Source organism: Nerophis lumbriciformis, linkage group LG13 (assembly GCF_033978685.3).
Source record: "Nerophis lumbriciformis linkage group LG13, RoL_Nlum_v2.1, whole genome shotgun sequence".
Taxonomy (NCBI): Eukaryota; Metazoa; Chordata; class Actinopteri; order Syngnathiformes; family Syngnathidae; genus Nerophis; species Nerophis lumbriciformis.
This window is the reverse complement of record NC_084560.2, coordinates 28,382,153-28,405,655: the sequence shown is the minus strand read 5'-3', so window position 1 is coordinate 28,405,655 and position 23,503 is coordinate 28,382,153. Positions and strand designations below refer to the sequence as shown.

The 23,503-nt window shown below is 38.5% G+C and overlaps 1 protein-coding gene across 4 annotated transcripts in view; it reads right to left on the bottom strand.

Moving 5' to 3' along the window:
- gsk3ba (glycogen synthase kinase 3 beta, genome duplicate a) overlaps positions 1-23,503 on the bottom strand; it is a 55,683-nt gene that overhangs the window by 18,473 nt on the left and 13,707 nt on the right. For all 4 annotated transcript variants that reach the window (XM_061971152.2, XM_061971153.2, XM_061971154.2 and 1 more), the window contains exons 3-5: positions 13,811-13,894; positions 2,857-2,967; positions 990-1,120 (exon numbers count right to left, since the gene is read on the bottom strand). In XM_061971152.2, coding sequence (XP_061827136.1) covers positions 990-1,120; positions 2,857-2,967; positions 13,811-13,894 — 326 coding nt within the window. The remainder of the gene's footprint in view (positions 1-989; positions 1,121-2,856; positions 2,968-13,810; positions 13,895-23,503) is intronic.

Below are 23,503 nucleotides of genomic sequence, written 5' to 3'. Positions count from 1 at the left end.
ATAGAGGTGGGAATCTTTGAGCACTTGACGATTCGATTTGATTTGATTCTTGGGGTGATGATTCCATTCAGAATCCATTACCGATTCGACACGATTCTTGTAATTAAATATTTAGTATTCAAACTATAATAAAACATTTTCAAAAGTTCCTCTACTGACTTATGCACACAGTGTTGGCCTTAAAAACGCCTTTTAAAAAACATTTTAAAAAATTTTACTAACAAAAATCACAGAATGTAATCATAATAAAAGAAAATAGAGCAACCCCAACTCCAACCCCATCCAAGGTTCACAATACTTCATATACAAGTATTTGTAATAGATTCACAAAGCAACCGAGAAGACATACAGATACAATAGTAAAAAAGACCAAAATGTTATAAAAGAAAAAGTATAAATCAAAATAATAATAATAATAATAATAATAATAATAATAATAATAATAATATCAATAATAATTATGAAAATATCAATAGTTGTTTATTGTTTTTAATCCCAAAATTGTCCCTAAAAAAAAAAAAAGAGGATTCTATTTAGAATGGGAATAAATTAAAATCACGTTTTTGATGTAAATCGATTTATAGCACCCTAATAATTAATGTGATAATTTTTTGTGATTAATCACGAGTTAAGTCGTTATTTTTGACAGTCCTTGTTCAAGTGTTCTTTGTAATCTTTACCCCAAAAATCCCAGGATTTCAACAAATCTAACAGTTGCGATATTGTTACACATTGCCGTTTACTGTTTATCTACACAAGACAGAAACCGTGGATGCTGGGTTACATTGATCAGTTAAGACAGTTGGCGTGAGCATTTGAGCTCTACTCTGGGAGACATTTGGGTGTGAAAATTGATGATCAACCAAAACGCGAGAGAAAGTTTCAAAGCAGAACATCATTTGTTGGGATTCTTTGAAATTGTGTGAATTGGCGCAATCACAACATCCTGAAATCCTGGAGGGTCTGATATACAAATAAACCACTCTCACCTGCCAAAGTCACACAGTTTGAGCACAGCCGTCTCTGGATCCAGCAGCAAATTCTGAGGCTTGATGTCCCGATGGCAGATCCCGAACGAATGGATGTAGGCCAGACTTCTGAAAAGCTGGTACATGTACAACTGCAAACAGAGAAACACATTATTAACACTTAGCTAAACAATGACTATATCAAAAGCAGTAATGTATTACAGCTATTGCATTGGCTATCATTAGACTGAGCGAGTACTGATAATATTTCAAAAATTGGCTGTGAATAACAAAGCTCTGAAAGGGTAAAACTATCATTGAAAATCATCTTGTTGAACTGAGAATATACATGGAATCTAGGGATGTAACGATATGAAAAGTTCACATCACGGTTGCTAAAATGATTACGTTTAGCATTATTATCGCGCTTTTGTTGGATGTGCTCAAAAAGTACTTATATACACACTGAAATCTTTAAACTAAGTTATTTTGAAAAATAAATACATACAAAAAACCCACTATTTTGCATGTTTTGTGTTTATTTATGCTTCACTGATGGTGTTTTAGTCTTAGTATTTTATATGTTTTAATTGGCAGGCTTTTATTTTTTTAAATATTGTTTTTTACAGTAGCGCTTTAAGTTTTATTTAAACAAAAAGCGCATAACACATAAAATCAATTATTTATTATTTCTAGCAGGCGTTGTGGCGTCCTACTCTGTTCAGGGATCTTAGAAAGCACTATAAAAACACTTCAGTTTCTTTTCCTCTGAGTATAGTACGATTACCGTACTCTGTTCTAAGAGAGCACAGCTGGTAGGTTCAATGTGCACACTTGAATATTCTATTTGCTTAGACAGCAATGTGTTTCTACAAGTTTAGATTGGGGTATGATGTTTCTTAATAGGGAAAGACATTAATGTATTTTGTTTTCATCTTTGCATTTAAGCTTGCGAGCTGGCGCCACTTTGTCCGTGAGTTTATCAAAGTGCAGTGATCAATCACGGTTTTTCGATCATTTTAGTTTGAAATGGTAATACTACTATGGCAATTATCGCGGTTATCATTATTACCGTTTATCGTTACAACCCTAAAGTAATCCAAACTATTTCACAAGCCTTTAATAAAAACAGCTCCTCTAACGCCATGTTATTATTATTCGTATTTCCTCAAACAGTGGCCTCTGTTTCAACACCGGCAGATGCATTTCCAATAACATACTGTATGTATTCACCCGAGTATAAGACAACGCCTTTTTCAAATAACCTTTTCAATTCAAAGTCAAAGACAGTGTGTATCTTTTGTTATCTTTAGTTAACAAAAAATAATAAATAAAACATTTAAATACATTTAAAAAAGACCATATTTCTTAACTGCTCGATAGTAATTTTCGGACTATCAATCATTAATCAACATTATCTTAAAATAGCTCAGTTTTTGATAGCTTGCCGACAACCTGCATATCTCTTCTGGTCTCTTGTGTGTGTGTGTGTGACAGAAAGAAAAGCTCAGAGTCACTTAAGAAGATGTTGGTTTGTATGCGTATTAATCTAGACCTCAAATACATCCCAATGCTTTTCTTCCTCTTTTCTTGAGAATGTCTTATATTCTGGACCCATATGATTAAATACTATATTTTTCACAGTAAATACAAAATACAATTTTCATTGAAATCTGTATTAGTGGAAATGTTTTTATTCAAATTATGCATTTTAAACACATAAAAGCCCCTTATCAATTAATCACCTTTATACTGTAGATGCCTGTACTCTTTGAAATTCAGTAAATAAACACATCTTGGCCACTAGATGAGGAAATGTGTGGTATAAATGTTTTCCTATTCCTACCACAAATTGAGCCAGCACTAATGACATTTAATCATGGTGTACCTTGACATAAACCATGGGCAGGGTCTGCTTGGCTCGGCTGTAGTGTCTGGCTACTCTGTAGACCGTCTCAGGAACATAGTCAAGAACAAGATTCAGGTATACTTCGTCTTTCTGTTGAGACAGAAGGGAAAAACAAAATCATTACATATTGTACTGCACGTGTATGCACATAAATTGTAATTTGAGATGCATAAAATCACACGTAACGGTGATGCCCATTTACATCACCCATTATATGAAATAGTTCCCGTTTCCTTCCCCCCTCTGGGACTCATGGTGTCATGATGAATGAAATAGCTTCAGCGCTGATGTAAATTACATTTTTCCACACCAGAGTCTAACTGGGGGTCCATTGTGTAGTCTTCACCCCCCTCGAAGGCAGGAAACACACACGCATGCGTCATAACGTCCTATACTACAACAGAGCCTGCAGACATGATATTTCCTCCTTCCCAGTTTGGAGGTAGCAGCCGGTGACGGAGGCCGCCGCACGTTCTAATCTGGAGCATGCTGACCCTCGAGGGCGGCTGGAGCTGCTGTATTATTCTGAGACTTCCTTTTCCTTTTGGTCCAGAATGGAGCTTGGCCTGCATTGAGACTAGTCTAATTTTGTACACTAACGGCCTGATTTGCTAAGATCTAAATACCCTGCGCTAAACAGTGTGTGCAATCTATAAAATAGCGTGTACTATTAGTGGGTGTGTTGCAAGTGATCTACCAACACTGCAATTAAAATGAGGCGCAGACTGCCTTCTTTAAATGAGGATTTTGTGTACAGTACGGGGTATCACCATGGAGACACTCGATCATTTTCTCCATATTCAAAATATCATGCTCCTATCTGTAGTGTTTATTAATGTTTTCAAACAAGAAAAATACATGTACCACTTTTTATGGGCATTTTAGAAGCAGTCGTGCAGTGCATCTACATTTACACCACTTTTTTTCTTTTTTACTGCTGAAGGTGCATGGGAGTGAGGCTGCACTTACTGTGCTAAGAACGCAAAAAATGCATACTTCAACAAGTTTTTATCTTATAGGATATTTGTTAGTAATATATATTCTATGTGAAAAAACAAACATCATTAAAAAAGTATTAAATGATAGAAATCACATTTTATTAGAATATGTTTTAATCAGCCCCTAAAGGGGAACTGCACTTTTTTGGAATGTTGCCTATCGTTCACAATCATTATGACATGACAACGGATGTATTTTTTTTTAAATGCATTTTATCTCGTAAATAAATGCGCTCAAAAGTCCGCTTACGATGGAGCCGCTTAATTCTGCCTATAAGGCTCTTAAAACAACACACAAACACCTCTATTAAGGTTTTATATACAGTACATGATGTAAGTATATATGTTATGTCATAACAGGCACATTCATAACATAATTTAATATTTATGTATTTGACTAATTTTAAGCATATTTGAAAAATGCATCACAACGTTCTCTTTTTTTTCAACTACATCACCGTTTACTGCTCATTGCAGACTTTATGAGCGCCAACAAACTTAATGAAACATCACTTACTGTGCAATGTCTGCTGTCATTAGAATGCCGACTGAAAGAATTGTGTTACATAGATGAAGAAAGACTTGGAATACTTGCAAATAAAAAGGGGGCGGAACAAAGCGCCTTTTCGTGTCGTTCTTGCTTTTTCCGGGTCTAAATTGGCTGTCAAAGTGTATCAACTTGTCAGAATATGTCCTTATCTTTCTAGTATATAGGTGAGAGGCATCATTTATGATCTAGAATAAAGTTTGACTCGCAGGGAAACGGGGAAGCAGCTGATCAGTAGATCATGTCAACATTGGCACACAAGCTTGCGATCACGGCGCCACTATAAATAGTTTGTCCCCGTTGGCGCTTATAATAACAATATCACTAATACTTGGTTAATATTCCAGTCATAAAATGTAAATGGATTTTACTGACGGTTTTTGGATGGTTATTTTTTTAGTTTCATGGGCAGAATAGAGGACCTCCTATTGGCTCTCCTGTAAACAAACTTTTATTTACGAGTTAGAATGCATTAAAAAAAAATGCATCCGTTGTCATGTCTTTCATAATGATTGTGAACGATAGGCAAAATAAAAATAAAAAAAGTGCTGATCCCCTTTAAGTCCTGTAGTAGCCATAACATTCTAAAAGAATGTTGCTGAATAGACAATGTGTCTAAAATATTTTATTATTTTTGACCGTCCAAATATGTTGAAACGTACACGTAAGACGGAGAATTCTCTGTCCAATGTGTCTTTGCAGCGCCAGCAGTCCTCTCTCACAGCTGAGTGCATCTGTGTCAGTTTGCACGTCCTTTTCAGATGTGGTAAATAAAACGCAAAATAGTGCAAAATGGTGATGAGTGTTGATAAATCACATTGCGTGTGCTGTATGATATATTTGCACTTTCTCCTCCCAGTATTGTGGCCGTTTTAAAATATTCTGCATATTAATGAAGACAGAGACGCAAAATGGATCGCATGCATTATTCTGCTCGCTTAACATGCAATCCACTTTGCAAAGGTTAATAAGTAAATCAGCTTTGCTTGTTCTATCAAGTTTGCAGGTCTTTCAGTACATGCAAACCTTTAGTAAATCAAGCCCTAAGACTGCAAAAGATCATTTCTAAAAGATGCATTCTCTATTGTGTTGCATCTTTTGCAGGAAAATGCAAACTTGCAACATTGATAACTCTCTCCAAAAAGACACAAATGTGAAAACTAGCTGGAGAAGTCATGATGAGCATCAATTCCCTAACAGCCTTTTGCCCCCAGTCGCTTCAGCTGAACATTTATCAGCAACTGGAGTCCCCTATTAGTGTGTGTGTTGTAGACACCCATTGATAACATTTGTAACTACTAGAGAGCTGCCGCTATATTTAGCCTAGTAACAGCAATGACTCACTTCCTGCCTGGCTACAAAGCTACTTACTTCGCTCCTTCCTAATAGGTTAGCCAGGCAGTGACCCGATTGGCCCATCGCAACTAAATTATTCAACCTTTAATTTGCTGGTAAAGAAAACACCGCTCGCACCTATGTGCGATGTAGAGTGAAATGAAGGCAGCATCCCAAACACAGCCAGTTGCACACGTGGTAATGGTAAGATAACAAGGCGGGTCAAAATAAGGAAAAAATAAGTGGGTTTGCATCATTTTTCCTCACTCGCCTGTTTAATGGAAGCCTTTTCATTCACACGGACCAGCAAAAATGACCAAATGAACAATTTCCCTTGTGGATCATTAAAGTTTGTCTAAGTCTAAGTCAAAAATTATTTAATATCCATTCCATGTCAGTAGTTGTTGATTATTGTTAGTATAAACATCCTTTTGAATACTTTTCATCAGTGTATTACATTTTGACATATGTACGTGATAGGATTATATTTGTGGCAAAGTCAACAGGCCCTTTTCCACCAAAAGTTCAGGAACTTTAGGTTCCTAAAACCTCTAGTGCCTGGTACTATAGGTTTCTGTAAAAGTGTGTGGTTTCATTCATTTCACCGTTCAGAGTAGTTTATACAAATCAGTAATCATGTAAATAAACAGACAATATTTAGTATTTTTTCTTATACAAAAGTATGAATAAATGAAATACAAAGCAATAATATACAAAACAATATGATTTAAAAACAAAGTGTACCAGATTTTACATAAAAATTTAGTTAGGCTTTTGTCCTCAGTGTTCAACAGTCAGAATGTCGTCCCCTCAGTAAATGATGAATTCATAAAGGTCAGGCGAGTCCTTATGGTCCATTTCAGCTGTAAATAACAATACCGGTATATAAAGAATAATTGTCCGTGTTTATCTCACGGCGACAAAACGAACATATCGGATTCAGCGTTAGCTTGTTAGCACTCGGTTCACTCAGGTTGAGACTAATCCAATTGCATGTATTCTTACAGCATGTAACAATAAAAAGTGAATATTAATGTGATTAAATGTGACTCGTGTACTGCCTCCTTTATTTCACATTTATCTTTCGAAGTCTCAGAGTAGTAAGCAGCTGAGGGAGGTCTGGCTGAATACTTTAATATGCCGCTCTAAATACGTTGAAAAGAGTCCATCCAATTCAAGTAGGTTCGCGAATCAAAATTAAGTTTGTAAAAAAAATAATAAACAGCTTTATACGGCATAGTAGTTGAAAGACTTCCGCACACAGATGTCCCACAAAAGTTCCTACAGGTCGAAAGTTCCTTTTGTTCTTCTTTCGCTACATTATCAAGTATTATGTAATAGAAATACACAAGAAATAAGAAACAAAACAAGTCGTCGCGCATACTGTATAGTGTTAGAAACGCGCCAACTGTGGCCCTCGAAAGTTCCTCAGGAACTTCCAAAAGTCCCAACTCTCTGGCAGGAACTAAAAGAAGTTCCTGAAGAATTAAATCTACCTGGGTAGTTTTTGGTGGAAACACAGGGGGAAACTTAATTTAAGGGAAAGTTCCTGAAAAAGTTGCTCTATCGTAAAAGGGCCCATTGTACACTTTGCTGGAGAAGTGTCGGCAAAAAACTGTGCTGTGGTGGTAATCATGTGTGAAGACAAGTTTGTAGTATATATTTTTTTTAATTATTAAAAAAGTGATGAAAGTGTCAAAACATCCCTTCTAAGACCCATTACAACATGTTCATGTGACAAAGGGGCTCCAAAGCCACTAAATACAATGTAATATGCATGCCAGCCCAGTAGATGGCGATGCCACTTAATTACTGATCTAAACTGTCTCAGCGAATGTCTGTGTTTAAATTTGACGTAAGTAAAGTGACTCCCTATAGACGTGTGTGTTGGAGCCAAATGTCCTTATTTGTTTATATTGTTTTTATTTTATTTTCTCTAATTGATTGTTGGGTTCAGCATGTTGAATTTCCTTTTCGGCAGATTGCTCTGCCCACTTCCTGTTAAGAACCAGGAAGTGTTGACAAGGAGGGGACTGTTGCTATGGTGCGGTTACCATGGTAGCCTCCTTAAATTGGGTTCAGGTGTGAGCATGGGCAGGGCGATTGGAGGACAAACAGTTTTTGACCATGTCATGTCGTGTCGTGTCATGTCATGTGGTGTCGTGTCGTGTCGTGCCGTGACAATGCTGTGATAATGTGCCATTCAAGGTCAGCATACATTGTTATATAGCCTACATTTGATTTAATTTAGATAGCTTGGAATAAACGGATTGTCATATCCAAATACAGTTTTACAGTACTGGACATTCTATCATTTACAAGCGTCAAACTGGTCAACACAGTCGCCCTCGGTATCAGCCCAAAGGTAAGGGCCGTACAGTGTGTTAAAAGTAAATTTTGCTCTGAAAGTCACATACATAAATGGCTAAAACCAAACAATTTGTATTAATTTCCAAATAAAATGCAATGCAAAAACTGCATCCATTATATGCTATCCATTTAGTTTGTATCTCACACACAAGCTTTACTGCTTCAGTGTTTAAAGGCAATCAAAGTGTTTCAGTCAGAACCACAACATGCATTTTGACCCAGTCGCCTTGTGTTTGAACATTACAATATTACACAAATGGCGATTGGGTCCCAGCGGTGTGGGTCAAGCAGGCCGTGTGGCATCAGTTACATAAGACCACCTAAACACGTGCGCACACAGGGTTTGTACACAATTTCCAAGAAAATAGACGGCATAATTTATATTATCATAAATTTGATACCCAACAGGTGTCTCAGTATATCTTGCCTACTCGGGTTAGGTTGTTAGAAAAACAAATGGCTACAATTTGAAGCACTTGTGCTAAAGAGGGAGTAGTCAGTCGCACAGCTGCACCAAGCGTGAACGCTTATCCAAACCTGACCTGACCTTATATTATCTCAGCGCGCTACCCAAACCCCTCCCAGCGTCTCATGTGCACATCTGTCAGTGATCCATCAGCGTGTCTGCAACCATTGCCCACGTAAAGTCATTGTGTTTAGACACAGCTTAAAAACTTTTGGGTATGAAGCTTCATACAGTCTCTATAATTAGAAAATTTAGTTGTCAAATTAACGACCTGCGCAACTTAAGACATACTTAAACCCCATCTTTACAGGCTGATTGACCTTCGGAATCCATCTATTCATTCTAGTACTGTATTTTACAAAGCAGACCACAGAACTTTCCTCCAGAAGGTCTTATCTTTGTCCATGTGATGTCAGATGAAACAAAAATCGAGCCGTTTGGCCACAATACCCAGCAATATGTTTGGAGGAGAAAAGGTGAGGCCTTTAATCCTAGGAACACCAATCCTACCGTCAAGCATGGTGGTGGTAGTTTTATGCTCTGGGCCTGTTTTGCTGCCAATGGAAATGGTGCTTTAAATGGGACAATGAAAAAGATTATATCCAAATTCTCTAGGACAACCTAAAATCATCAGGCCGGAGGTTGGGTCTTGGTGCAGTTGGGTGTTCCAACAGGACAATGATCCCAAACACACGTCAAAAGTGGTAAAGGAATGGCTAAATCAGGCTAGAATTAAGGTTTTAGAATGGCCTTCCTAGAGTCCTGACTTAAATGTGTGGACAATGCTGAAGAAACAAGTCCATGTCAGAAAACCAACAAATTTAGCTGAACTGCACCAATTTTGTCAAGAGGAGTGGTCAAGTAATTGCCTGTCATTTGTTTGATGATAATTGAACTTTGAGGATATCTGTATTACATGTATACTAGCATGTCTTCAAAACATTTTGAGCACAACTCATTTACCCCTTGGAAGTGTGTAACATTTTTCAGATGACTGTAGCTCTCCTTTGATTGACACATTAGCTGTACACCAAGGCATGCAAATACATGGCAAAGGTCATGGGTCTTAAGACCAAAGCTCTGTAAAGGAAGGAGGAAAGTTAATGACATTGCACGAGAGCTTGGTTTATCCATGTGCCTGTGAGCAGCTAAGAGAGACTATTGCTACCATGTCTAAGCATCCCATTGACTTAAACCCAAATCGGCTTATGACCAATTAAACAGGCAGTCGTCATAAATTGGTAACTAAAATCCTTGAGTGACTATCTATAATTTAGCTGTGACTCCAAAAGGTCAACCCATACATGGGGTTAGGAGAGGGGTGGAGCTTAGAGCATGGAGGAAAGTTCTATAATTAACAGACCCTCCAGCCTGGTCGTCTTTAGTTATAGGCCCCAAAGCATTTCAAACTCATTGAAATCTCTAGCGGCCAACTTTTGGCTGCCGTAGGTGTGCAGTAAGGAAGCATTACTCACTGCAGCGTCATGGATAAACTTCCATGCATGTGTGTGCCCGTGTCTATATTTGACACAGAAACTGTTTGCCAGCTAGCCCAGTGACGCCGGACAGCCTTGCCGTCTCTGAGAGACCACCGACGCTCGACAGAGACAAGTCAGGCTACAGGGACTTCCCTATCCGCCAGGTGCTGAGGGTGTAAGGCTACACAGCGCTAACAGCTGGGTTCACACCCCTGCTGGCAGGCCAGTGGACAGAATATAGAATCAACAGCTAGTGCCATACATTGGACATGTGTTAAAATGATAGTGGTTCGGTTCCCTGTCATTCATTCATTTATTCAATGACTGACTTTTGTTAAGTCAAGGGTGCATCTTAAAAAAAACTCTTACAAGACAGCTGCACTTTTTTGGAATTGTGCCTATCATTTACCATCCTTATGTAAGACAAGCACAAATATGTTTTTCTTTTTTATGCATTAACTATTAAATACACACTAGTAAAAGACAGCTAACAATGGAGCCAATGAGAGTCGCTCTATTCCGCTTATAAAGCGCTTTAAAAAACATCCAAACACCTTCACGCAAAAAGCCGCTGCCTGACCAGGGCTCAGAAAATGTGCAGAGACTCCTCCCACCCCCACCAAGGACTGTTTTCACTGCTGGACTCTAGAAAGAGGTTCCGCAGCCTTCGTAGCAGAACCTCTGGGTTCAATCCCCCCCAAAAATGGATTAACTCGCTGGAATATAAAGACAATATACAAACCCGTTTCCATATGAGTTGGGAAATTGTGTTGGATGTAAATATAAACGGAATACAATGATTTGCAAATCCTTTTCAACCCATATTCAATTGAATGCACTACAAAGACAAGATATTTTGATGTTCAAACTCATAAACTTAATTTTTTTTTTGCAAATAATAATTAATTTAGAATTTCATGGCTGCAACACGTGCCAAAGTAGTTGGGCAAGGGCATGTTCACCAGTGTTACATGGCCTTTCCTTTTAACAATACTCAGTAAACGTTTAGGAACTGAGGAGACACATTTTTTAAGCTTCTCAGGTGGAATTTTTTCCCATTCTTGCTTGATGTACAGCTTAAGTTGTTCAACAGTCCGGGGGTCTCCGTTGTGGTATTTTAGGCTTCATAATGCGCCACACATTTTCGATGGGAGACAGGTCTGGACTACAGGCAGGCCAGTCTAGTACCCGCACTCTTTTACTATGAAGCCACGTTGATGTAACACGTGGCTTGGCATTGTCTTGCTGAAATAAGCAGGGGCATCCATGGTAACGTTGCTTGGATGGCAACATATGTTGCTCCAAAACCTGTATGTACCTTTCAGCATTAATGGCGCCTTCACAGATGTGTAAGTTACCCATGTCTTGGGCACTAATACACCCCCATACCATCACAGATGCTGGCTTTTCAACTTTGCGTCTATAACAATCCGGATGGTTCTTTTCCTCTTAGGTCCGGAGGACACGACGTTCACAGTTTCCAAAAACAATTTGAAATGTGGACTCGTCAGACCACAGAACACTTTTCCACTTTGTCAGTTCATCTTAGATGAGCTCAGGCCCAGCGAAGCCGACGGCGTTTCTAGGTGTTGTTGATAAACGGTTTTCGCCTTGCATAGGAGAGTTTTAACTTGCACTTACAGATGTAGCGACCAACTGTAGTTACTGACAGTGGGTTTCTGAAGTGTTCCTGAGCCCATGTGGTGATATCCTTTACACACTGATGTCGCTTGTTGATGCAGTACAGCCTGAGGGATCGAAGGTCACATTTACGTGCAGTGATTTCTCCAGATTCTCTGAACCCTTTGATGATATTACGGACCGTAGATGGTGAAATCCCTAAATTCCTTGCAATAGCTGGTTGAGAAAGGTTTTTCTTAAACTGTTCAACAATTTGCTCACGCATTTGTTGACAAAGTGGTGACCCTCGTCCCAACCTTGTTTGTGAATGACTGAGCATTTCATGGAATCTACTTTTATACCCAATCATGGCACCCACCTGTTCCCAATTTGCCTGTTCACTTGTGGGATGTTCCAAATAAGTGTTTGATGAGCATTCCTCAACTTTATCAGTATTTATTGCTACCTTTCCCAACTTCTTTGTCACGTGTTGCTGGCATCAAATTCTAAAGTTAATGATTATTTGCAAAAAAAAAAAGTTTATCAGTTTGAACATCAAATATGTTGTCTTTGTAGCATGTTCAACTGAATATGGGTTGAAAATGATTTGCAAATCATTGTATTCCGTTTATATTTACATCTAACACAATTTCCCAACTCATATGGAAACGGGGTTTGTACATCCATAAACGTGGATGCATATGCAAAAGTGCAATATATTTATCTGTACAGTAATCTATTTATTTATATCTGCACCTCATTGCTCTTTTATCCTGCACTACAACGAGCTAACGCAACAAAATGTCGTTCTTATCTGTACTGTAAAGTTCAAATTTGAATGAATATAAAAGGAAGTCTAAGTCTCTAAGTCTCTACACCAACGTTTTATATACATGTTGTAAGTATGTATGTCATGTAGTAACAGGCACATTCATAATAACAAGTTATTTAATATACATTATTTTGCTCATTTTAAGCATACGGCAGTGTATTAATTTCACAGACACATTACAATGTTCGTTTTTCCCTTCAACAATAACAAATATGACATTCTAATCATGGCAGACTTTATGAGAGATAAATATGACTAATTTGGGACAGATTATGATCCAGAACATTATATTTTTCAGCCTGAATATATGGAAGATTCTCTACAAATCTTAGAAGCTATGTGCGAAACAAATGCAGCTTCAGTGAAACACCATAGCATCAAATAGCAGTATTTCTAAGTGCTAAACAAGACGATGAACACAATAAAAAAAAACACTTCCTGTAAAAAGTCTGCTCCCACTGGGAGGCTGACAGATGGGATAGTCATATATTCCTGTTTAGATGAAGATTTAATCATAATCCTCATGAAGGGTTTAAAAAAAAAAAGTGCCGCAAACAAGTGTTTTTCCCCGTGTCCTTCTCGCCATCCCAAGGTCTACTTTCCAGGTGAGAGGCATGATTTATAATGTAGAATTAACTTTCCACAGCCCTGAAGCAATGCAACATCAGCAGAAGCTTGCCGGCTCAATATGTCAATATAGCAGCATAAGCTAGTTAGCACTCTGTGAACAATGAGCCGCTAAATATATTTTGTCAGCGTTGGGGCTTATAATAATAAGATCGCTAATACCTGGTCAATATTCATGTCACGAAATGTAAATGTATTATTGTTGGCGGTTTTTGAATGTTTTTTAGACGGTTTTATGAGCAGAATAGGGTACTCCAATTGACTGCATTGTTAGCCACCTCGTACATGTTTAACGGCGAAGGGTGTATTTAAAAAAAAATAGATAACCTTTTTTGTGTCCTTGTCTTACATATGTATTGTGAATGATAGGCTAATTTAAAAAAGTGCAATACCCCTTTAATGACAAATAAAGGGGTTGCTATTGGATATGCACAGTATATGCACTTGAACTGGGTTTCCGTAAAAAACGCAAAACACCTATGAACACATCCATTGACTAAAAACAATTTGGAAGCACATTTTGCCAAACTAAAACCACAATAACTGCAGCACGATTCAAACGAAACACAATGATGTGTACAATGTGACATTTTGATACAACTATTGTATAAAAGACAGGTGTGGTTGTACCTAATGCAGATAAAAAGCACACAAACCCACCTTATCTCCACTGGAATAGAAGAAATAGCGGAGGCGGACTATGTTGCAGTGGTCCAACTTCCTCATGATCTGCAGCTCACGGTTCTGGAAGGAAAACACAAAACAAAACAAATTTAGTTGTAGTAAGCTGTGATTTTGTTCTGTGTCAGACAAATTAGTCACCAACTTTTTGACATTTTTGATAGGAGGTGTAGAGATAGATGACAAAAATGGCTGATAAAGAAGGAAGCACATCCATCCAGCTCACAATCAATTTCTTTACTCGCTCGCCATGTGGAATGACAAACGCCTATATATGATTAAAACTACTACATGTACACGCTCCAAACTAATTAGTAACACAAAGAAAAAACATGATTCGAACAACACACACGCCCCAAACCGTGTCAGGTCAACACAACAGTCTGATTTTTTTCATAAACCGTTCCATCCCTAGTACAAAGTCAAAAAGTTGGCAATAACAATCCCTCCTGCTCCGTTTACTTCTTCTCTGGCAGAATAGTGGCCTCATGTAACAGGCTTGCTTACTAGAGGTGGCACTCTTTGGGCACCTCACAATTCGATTACGATTTGATAAAAAAATCGATTGATGCATCTTTAATTTATGTACCGTATTTTTCAGATTATAAATCGCAGTTTTTTTCATAGTTTGGCCGTGGGTGCAACATATACTCTGGAGCGACTTACTGTATGTGTGAAATTATTAATACATTACCGTAAAATATCAAATAAATTATTTATCTCATTCGCATAAGAGACGAAGCAAATGACAGCAATCGTCACACACACGTCAGCAATCGTCACTCACACGTCAACCAATAAGAATTTGGCGGGGGAGGGTCATGGCAGAAGTGCATTGTGGGTCATGGTATGCTAACTGCTATATGCTATACGCTACTGCCGTAGCTATTAAAATGGATCACATCAACATTGGCGATAACTTATAAAAACTGAGAAGGACTGAACTAAAATGGCACCGAAAAGGAAATCATATACTGCAGATTACAAGCTGGACGTAGTGAAATATGCAGCGGAGAACGGCGATCGAGCAGCAGAAAGAAAGAACATACCAGAGGTGACACCGAGGAGGAAGATTTCATCGGATTTAGCGATCGGGAGTGACAGATTGTTTGGTAAACGTATAGCATGTTCTATATGTTATAGTTATTTGAATGACTCTTACCATAATATGTTATGTTAACAAACCAGGCACATTCTCAGTTGGTTATTTGTGCGTCATATGGCGTACACTTATTCAGCCTGTTGTTTACTATGCTTTATTTATTTTAAATTGCCTTTCAAATGTCTGTTCTTGGTGTTGGATGTTATCAAATAAATTTCCCCCAAATATGCGACTTATACTCCAGTGCGACGTATATATGTTTTTTTCCTTCTTTGTTGTGCATTTTCGGCCGGTGCGACGTATACTCCGGAGCGACTTATAGTCCGAAAAATACGGTATATTAAAAACCTCTTAAGGTCCAAGCTGTTTGTTTACATGCTTTTTAATTTCTCTTTGCTATTTGGGCTTATTGGACCCTAATTAGAATAAAAACTAAGAATAATCTTTTTATATGATGTACTTTTAGTCCATAAGTAACAAACGTGTACTTCATGTTTAGTGACATGCTAATTCTTATTTTTACACTTTTTTTTCCAAATTCCATTGTATGCTATACTCTTCTGACACCACCAGATGGCAGTATAAGTGTCCACATAAGCGGCCATAAGACCCCAATTCAGTAGTGTACACAATTTTGGAAATAAGAGCTAAAAGGTTTAGTTAATGCAATTTTACATTTCTTTTCGTTTCACTAAAAAAGCATTTATCATTTGCAACTTAAAAAAATAATAACAATTTGGCATAAGAAACAGTTAAATGAATTCCAACATTTATTAAATCAATGAAAATGTGTGCAAAACTAGACCATAAGTGCCTGATAATAAATAAGCTAGTCGGATCTCTCTGTGAGGTGGCTCGCTGCAGTCAGACACATTTTAGTACTGTCTTCATTACTTTATTTACAATAAATAAATCGATTATTGACGTTTACTAATCGATTTTATAATCATCCATGTCCGAATTGCAATGCGTCTAAAAATCTATTGTTTCCTCCACCTTTATTGCTTACGCACAAAAACCCTGCCGTATGCCCTTTTTCACGGCAAAGTTGAGATGTATCAAGGCTGACATAGATGTGGAAATGTGTGCTGCCTTACGGCAACTTCTTGGATGACGTACGTACACTTCTACAGGCTGATGTAAGCCTGGACGATGTATCGATTTTATCGATATAATCAAGTTTTTTGTTGCAGACGATTTAAAAACTTTAAAAATCTGTTTTTTTTCTCCTCTTGCTCCGCCATACTTTTTGCCCCTCAGGAGCTTCCTTAGCTTGCGCCGTCCCATTAATTCCTTGGCGGCACACATAGCAAATTATTGCTAACGCTAACACTAACGAGAGCGAGACCTTTGTTCCTAAGAAAAGAAAAGTGTTGTCAGTACTTTTGTTTTGCCGCAAAAGGCGTGGAACAAGTGACTGCACGGTGCAAAGTTTGTTTCAAAAAGGCATGAGCACAACTAACTTATTCCATTATCTGAAACCAAAGCCTGCAGCCAAGTGCGGGAAATACAACTCTTTATAAGGCGAACAAGACGCAACAACAAAAAAACTACAGGGCTAAAATCACCTTATTATGGTGGAATCATTTACAGCAGGTATGTATGATGATGCCATGTACAAACGTATGATGAGAAAGAAGCACAATGCATGCAGAGTGATCACTAAAGCAGTCGCTCTGCACACCGTCAAGATGTGTGAATGAAAAAGGCTGCGTTTACTTTATCCACTTACTTAAACAAACTATAGTCCTCTCAATGTTTTATTTCATTATTTATTTAGATACAATGTTTAATACAACATTTTATTTTATTTTATTCAAGACAGAAGTTTGAAGTCTGCACTTTACTGATATATGTGCAATGCTACATATAGATTTTATTCTCCCTTTGAAAATAATTACTTTTCCGATATTTCCCTCGAGTCTTTTACCCCTGATCCAAACATTGTCATCAAGCAGGAGCATGTTAGAGCGCTTTTAAAACAAGTCAAAATAAGGAAGGCCCCTGGTCCAGACCTTACTTATGGGCGCACTCTCCAATATTGTGCTGACCAACTTTGCAGTGTCCTCCAAAATATTTTTCAAATGTCACTGACTGAACTGTTACCAGATTCCTGGCATTTGAAAATATTTTACTGTGATCCCCATGCCCAAAAACATGTCAATCTAAACAACTTAACATCATTAATAATGAAAATCTTTGAAAAAATTGTTAAAGGCCTGGTCATGGCTTCTATAGAAGGACTTGATCCACTACAATTTGCCTATGAAGCAGGGAGAGGTGTAGATGATGCAAAGCTTCTTATACTCAACCACCTCTACAAACACTTAGAGAAGCCACAAGCCCATGCCAGGCTCTTATTTGCTGATTTTTCTTCAGCATTTAATACAATGTAGCCACATCTCTTAATAGAGAAGCTACATTTGAATTGTCTCTCCAGCTTGTACTATAGATGTTAGACTTTCTAACAGGCAGAGAACAAAGAGTCTCCGTAAACGGCTGTCTCTCTGACTCTGTAAACATCGCCACGGGTTCACCCCAAGGATACGTCCTTTCACCCTTACTTTTTATTATGTATACTGATGAATGCAGGAGTAGACAGGAGGACAACTATCTGAATAAATTCTCTGATGACAGGGCACTGCTGTCCCTCCTCTATGGTTCACAATCAAAATCAAAATCAATTTTCGTCAAAAGACTGACAAAAACTATATTAAAAACCGCTGTCAAAATTAACACTCATTATAATAATAAATTAATTAATCAAACAAGAGTCTTTGTGATATGCTCACATGTTTAAATTTAAAAGATTTCAGACAAATCCATTAATCCATTATCTGCAGCTACTGTCCCTCTCAGGATCAAAGGGGGTCTGGAGCCTATCCATATTACATACAGATTGTGCAGCGCTACTTTCAATGTGATTTGTGTATTTATAAAGGGGACGTTGCCTGGGCGGGGTCTGAGTGTGCCACGCCACACAGAGATCTGGAATCAATTTCAAGTTGATTGTGATGTAAAAAAGTTGGATTTGTGCGTGCGCACACTTTCATACGTCCAAAGTTTTACTTGCGTATGAGGTTTTCTGGATTTGAACATACATCTATTTTTATTGGGAAATACATTTTTCATGAGGACTCAGGTCTGTTATAAACTGCTGAAGTAATATTTAGAGGGAGAAAATTCAGGAAATCATTGAAACTACTCACATAAATTAAATTAGTTGTTAAAGGGGTCTAAAATGAAAAAACTACTTTTCTTACTTGTTGGTACCTGTTTTTGTGTATTTGTGATCCCCATAAGTCCCGAAAATGTGAAATGAAACCATGGAGGCATGGCGGAAATAGTATTTATAAAATAATCTTGCCTTCTTCCAAACTTGCGAAATATAAGCCCTTGGAATTTGAGACTTTAGTGACGTATTTTCCCTTAGTCCGAAGAGCTTTGCAGAAGTCCGCCATTTTTATTCAGTTGTAGTCTAAAAATGGTAGTTAATTAGTTCCTTCATTTTCTGTATCCCCTTGTTGTGGGGCAGACTGGCTCGTTCATGCACAAGTATGCTAAAATCCTCTGCTGCTGCAATATCTAATAAAAAGTAGTGTATAGATCTAACTTACATCTGCCAGATATGGAAGCGCTAAAAACTACAACATGGTTGACAGGGGAAAGCCACAGTCAGAGAGGGCTTAACCCAAAGGAAGGCTTTGGCAGGTAAATTACACTGCCCACAAAACAGCGTATTCTGAAGAGACGGTCATAAAGCAGCTTAAAGGTGTTTTTTAAAACAAAATCTATGCAAAATGTTGACCAAAGTACCACCATCACATGTTAGGTAGACCACAAGGAAGTGTTTTAAACCTACTCAGTGGCCTAGTGGTTAGAGTGTCCGCCCTGAGATCGGTAGGTTGTGAGTTCAAACCCCGGCCGAGTCATACCAAAGACTATAAAAATGGGACCCATTACCTCCCTGCTTGGCACTCAGCATCAAGGGTTGGAATTGGGGGTTAAATCACCAAAAATGATTCCCGGGCGCGGCCACCGCTGCTGCCCACTGCTCCCCTCACCTCCCAGGGGGTGATCAAGGGTGATGGGTCAAATGCAGAGAATAATCTCGCCACACCTAGTGTGTGTGTGACAATCATTGGTACTTTAACTTTAACTTTAACTTTAAATGTAGAAAAAAAATCCTAATATGACATACGGTATAGTCAGAAAAGTGTAAAAATACCAGCTATAGTGTAAAATAGTTTATAGTATAGTATGGTTTAGTATAGTATTGTATAGTGTAGTTTATAGTTTTATTTACGACCATAATTTAAATTAACTTAAAAAAAAAATATTGGAGACAAATGCAATTTTATTGTTAGAATGTCGAACAGAAACACTTATTTGTGTTTTACTTGAATGCACGTAATTTATTTATTTAAAACTTGCTAACAGTTTTATTTAGAATACCGTAGGGGTATATTCTTAAAGGGGTCATATCATGATTATTTTTCTACATTTAAAACATCTCCTTGTGATTTTCATACCATTTAATGGTAGTTATTTGTGAAAAAATTGTATAGATTTTCTTTTACAGATCTATTTTCAAGACACTTGTTTTCCCTTTCAACAGCTCATTTTGAGAGATGGAGTTGTTAGATGTAAATGAACCTCTCCTCACCATGCCCCTTGATACTGAGTAAGCATTCACCCCAGAAATGTTTTGTAGGGTTTTTTCTTTTAGCTTTCTTGCTTTTATTGCGCACTATGGACATTGGTGAAGCCACAAGCCATCTGTTTTGAGTGACTTTCACCACAACACAACATCCCAGATGACAGAGCGAGATCAGTGGCTCACAGTGGTTTCTTTACGCCACCAAGGAAGGAGGCGAAGATGCAGGCGGACTAAAGCGAAGAAGGAAGCACCGCTGACACACAGGTCTGGAACTATATGCTGACTAAGGTTAATCTTCTACAGAGTAATTCTAGATCCTGGACGTATACATGTGTATATTGACAAAAAAGGCTTTTGTATTCTACATCATGTAAATAACTCAGCTGCTCGGTTGCTTCGAGTTGTAAACACACAGAGGCTCAAGAATAGAGGTACGCTACGAGCAACATCGCAAACGTAATAACAGATTATATACTTACTTGTCCATTGCCAAATACAGTGGGCACTTATCCAATTAAAAGGAAATTGAGGAAAATCATTCTTTATTTTGATTGTAAAACATTAGAAGGCTAAGCTAGCTACACAACAGAGCGAGCTAACATTGCTGCTGCATCATTCACACATTCTAACTTGTTATCAACTACCGTTTCATTGTCTCCTCCAGTGCGGCCATTAAAAGTAGATTTTTCGTAAAATCCATGTTTTCGTGAAAGTTTGTAGGTGCGCAGAACTATTCTTTGTACACACTTGGAGTGACTTCTTCACAGTTAAAGGGACATTGCCGGTGTTGTCCTCCACTAAACCAAATTATATTCTCATGTTTTACCAACAAATCATGGTGGAGAAAATCATCCAAAGACTACTTAATACTTAAGATAAATAAAAATGTTTACTCCTACTTATACCAAACCCCTGATATTATTGAATGTGTGTCACAAATCATTGTGCTCTGCAGGAAACACCCTCGTCTTACAGTGTGTGCGTGTGTGTGTGTGTGTGTGTGTACTGTATGAGGGAGGAGCAGTAACGTCCTGCCAAGCTACAACTGCAGTCATTCCTGCTGACCAGTCAGACACAGGAGAAACATATGGCATGCCCACAGTGTAGCCAAGTGATAGAATGACTGTAACATAATCACTTCTCACCATCCATCCATCCATTTTCTACCGCTTGTTCCCTTTCGGGGTCGCTGGAGCCTATCTCACCAGTTACAGTAAAATAAATCAATATTAAAACACTAAAATATTTCACAAACTCAAAACCCATGGTGCCTTTGCTTAAATAAAGACTTTTCATAATTAATGCGACCGCTTTGCTACACACCCCACATATAGAAAACATTGATACAGTGGTAGTGTACCAAAGTTTCCGTACGCCCCACTTTCATATAATTTAGAATTTAATAAAAACTCCTCCAAAATGTTTGCCCAAATTTATGAATTTAGTCATCGATTCGTTTGATCTACGCTATGCGCTTGCGCGGAGGCAATTTTTTTTGATAAACCTTTATTTATAAACTGCAACATGTACAAACAGCTGAGAAAAAATAATCAAAATAAGTATGGTGCCAGTATGCTGTTTTTTTCCAATAAAATACTGGAAAGGATAGAAATGTAGTTTGTCTCTTTTATCCGATTATTAATCGATTAATCAAAGTAATAATCGACAGATTAATCGATTATCAAATTAAGCCTTAGTTGCAGTCCTAATATATACATATATATATATATACATTAGAGATGCGCGGTTTGCGGGCACAACCGCGGAGTCCGCGGATTATCCGCGGATCGGGCGGATGAAATTAAAAAAAATTAGATTTTATCCGCGGGTCGGGTCGGGCGGTTGAAAAAAAAAAAAAAAAAGATTCTAAATAGATTCAGGCGGGTGGCAGTTAAACCAATTCGGAAATATATATACATAGTTAAATGTTGATACCCACATACGAAAAACTAGCAGGCACCTGCAGCATATGCCACAACAGAAGAAAAAAAAAAGAAGAGATGGACACTTTTACGGGGCGCAGAAGGGACGCCTCACCGGGGTCCGGGACCGAGGCCCCTTCCCCCGAGAGTGCCCCACCGGGAGCCGTAGCTGAGGCGATCCGCGAGAAGGGCCCGACGCATGTCCAGGGTCACCACCGCGCCCACCGCACCGACACCCCGCCTCGTCCGCCTTCGCCGCGGCCGGCGTCACGCGCAGCAGGTAAGCAGCTTACCTGCCCGCCACCCCCGTGGCCGGGGGCTCGTAACAGGGGTCACTCCGCGCGCTCCGCCCGCGCAGCTTACCTGCCCGCCACCCCTGTTGCCGGGGGCGCGTAACAGGGGTCACTCCGTGCGCAGTGCGCTCACGAAAGGGGTGGGGCTCACCCTGGTTGATATAGACAGCAGGACGGTGGCCATGGAAGTCGGAACCCGCTAAGGAGTGTGTAACAACCCACCTGCCGAATCAACTAGCCCTGAAAATGGATGGCGCTGGAGCGTCGGGCCCATACCCGGCCGTCGCCGGCAGCGAGACGCGCTTGGAGGTGCGCTCAGCGCGGCTCCCATATGATTGCGCACTGGTGTGCGTCTGGGCCGTGACAGCGTGGCACGCGAATGTCTGTGCTGCATTGGATCAGTCTCCTTTCTTTAACAGGCAAAGGCTTTATAACCTCACTAATGCCTTGCATCGTCTATATTAGATATATAACAACGGGCGGGTGCGGGCGGGTGCGGTTCTGATCAAATGTTACATCGGGTGGATGGCGGATGGTTGACTACTTTCTGATGCGGTTGCGGATGAAATAATTGCCTATCCGCGCATCTCTAATATACATATATATATATATATATATACATATATATATATATATATATATATATATATATAAATATACACACACACACAGACACACACGTATATATATATATATATATATATATGTATATATATATATATATATATATAAATACATATACATATATACACACATACATATATATATACATACATACATATATATACACATGTGTATATATATATATATATATATATATATATATATATATATATATATATATATATATACACACATATACAGTATATATATATACACATATACTGTACATATATACATACATACACATATACACATTTTTAAAGGTTTAATTTTGCCGTGGAGGGGCACCACAATCATGTAGGGGGAAACCCTGTAATTAGCTTGTGTTAACACAACCAGTTATGACTCGCACAATATATTGCACCATGATATCTTTATAAAAACAAAAATCTTAAGTAGCCAAACCTAAATTACATGCTCATAAGACTTTACATTAACAGCCTCAGTTGTAGAAGTGAAACAAGAGAACAATTGAGGTATTTGTTACAACTAGAATAAGCAAAGGAGGCTTTCGGATTAGCGCACTGTTGTTTTTGGACTATCTGTATGGATTTGTGATACCAGAAACCAGCCCACAGCAATGGTATACATGTATGTGTGTTTTGCAGACTGAGTGCTGGTTCCAGTGCGAGCATCCATTTTCCAGTAGGCTGATATGTGATCCCTCATATGGGTTTGGAGGAGGAGGGGTTTTCCCATAATGCATCAGTGGCAGCCTGAAAACCCGCCAGGACCATGTTGCACTTTATAATTGCCTTGCACAGAATCGTCTCACATGATTCTCGTGGTTGTGTATTAACTGCTGGTTAAGAGGGAAACAATCAGATATAGATTATACTCATGGAGCAATAAGTAAGTAGAGGAATGTACAGGGTTTTAGTGCAGGCGGGAAAACATTTAAGTGCTTTGCTGGAGGACACTTTGAGCTCATTAGTCTCATTTTTTTTATGATGCTATGACCAAGCAAGTCCTAAAACATAAGAAGGGAGACCAAAAAAAATGAACAGAAAAAAGGAATGTGCGAAGGCTAAC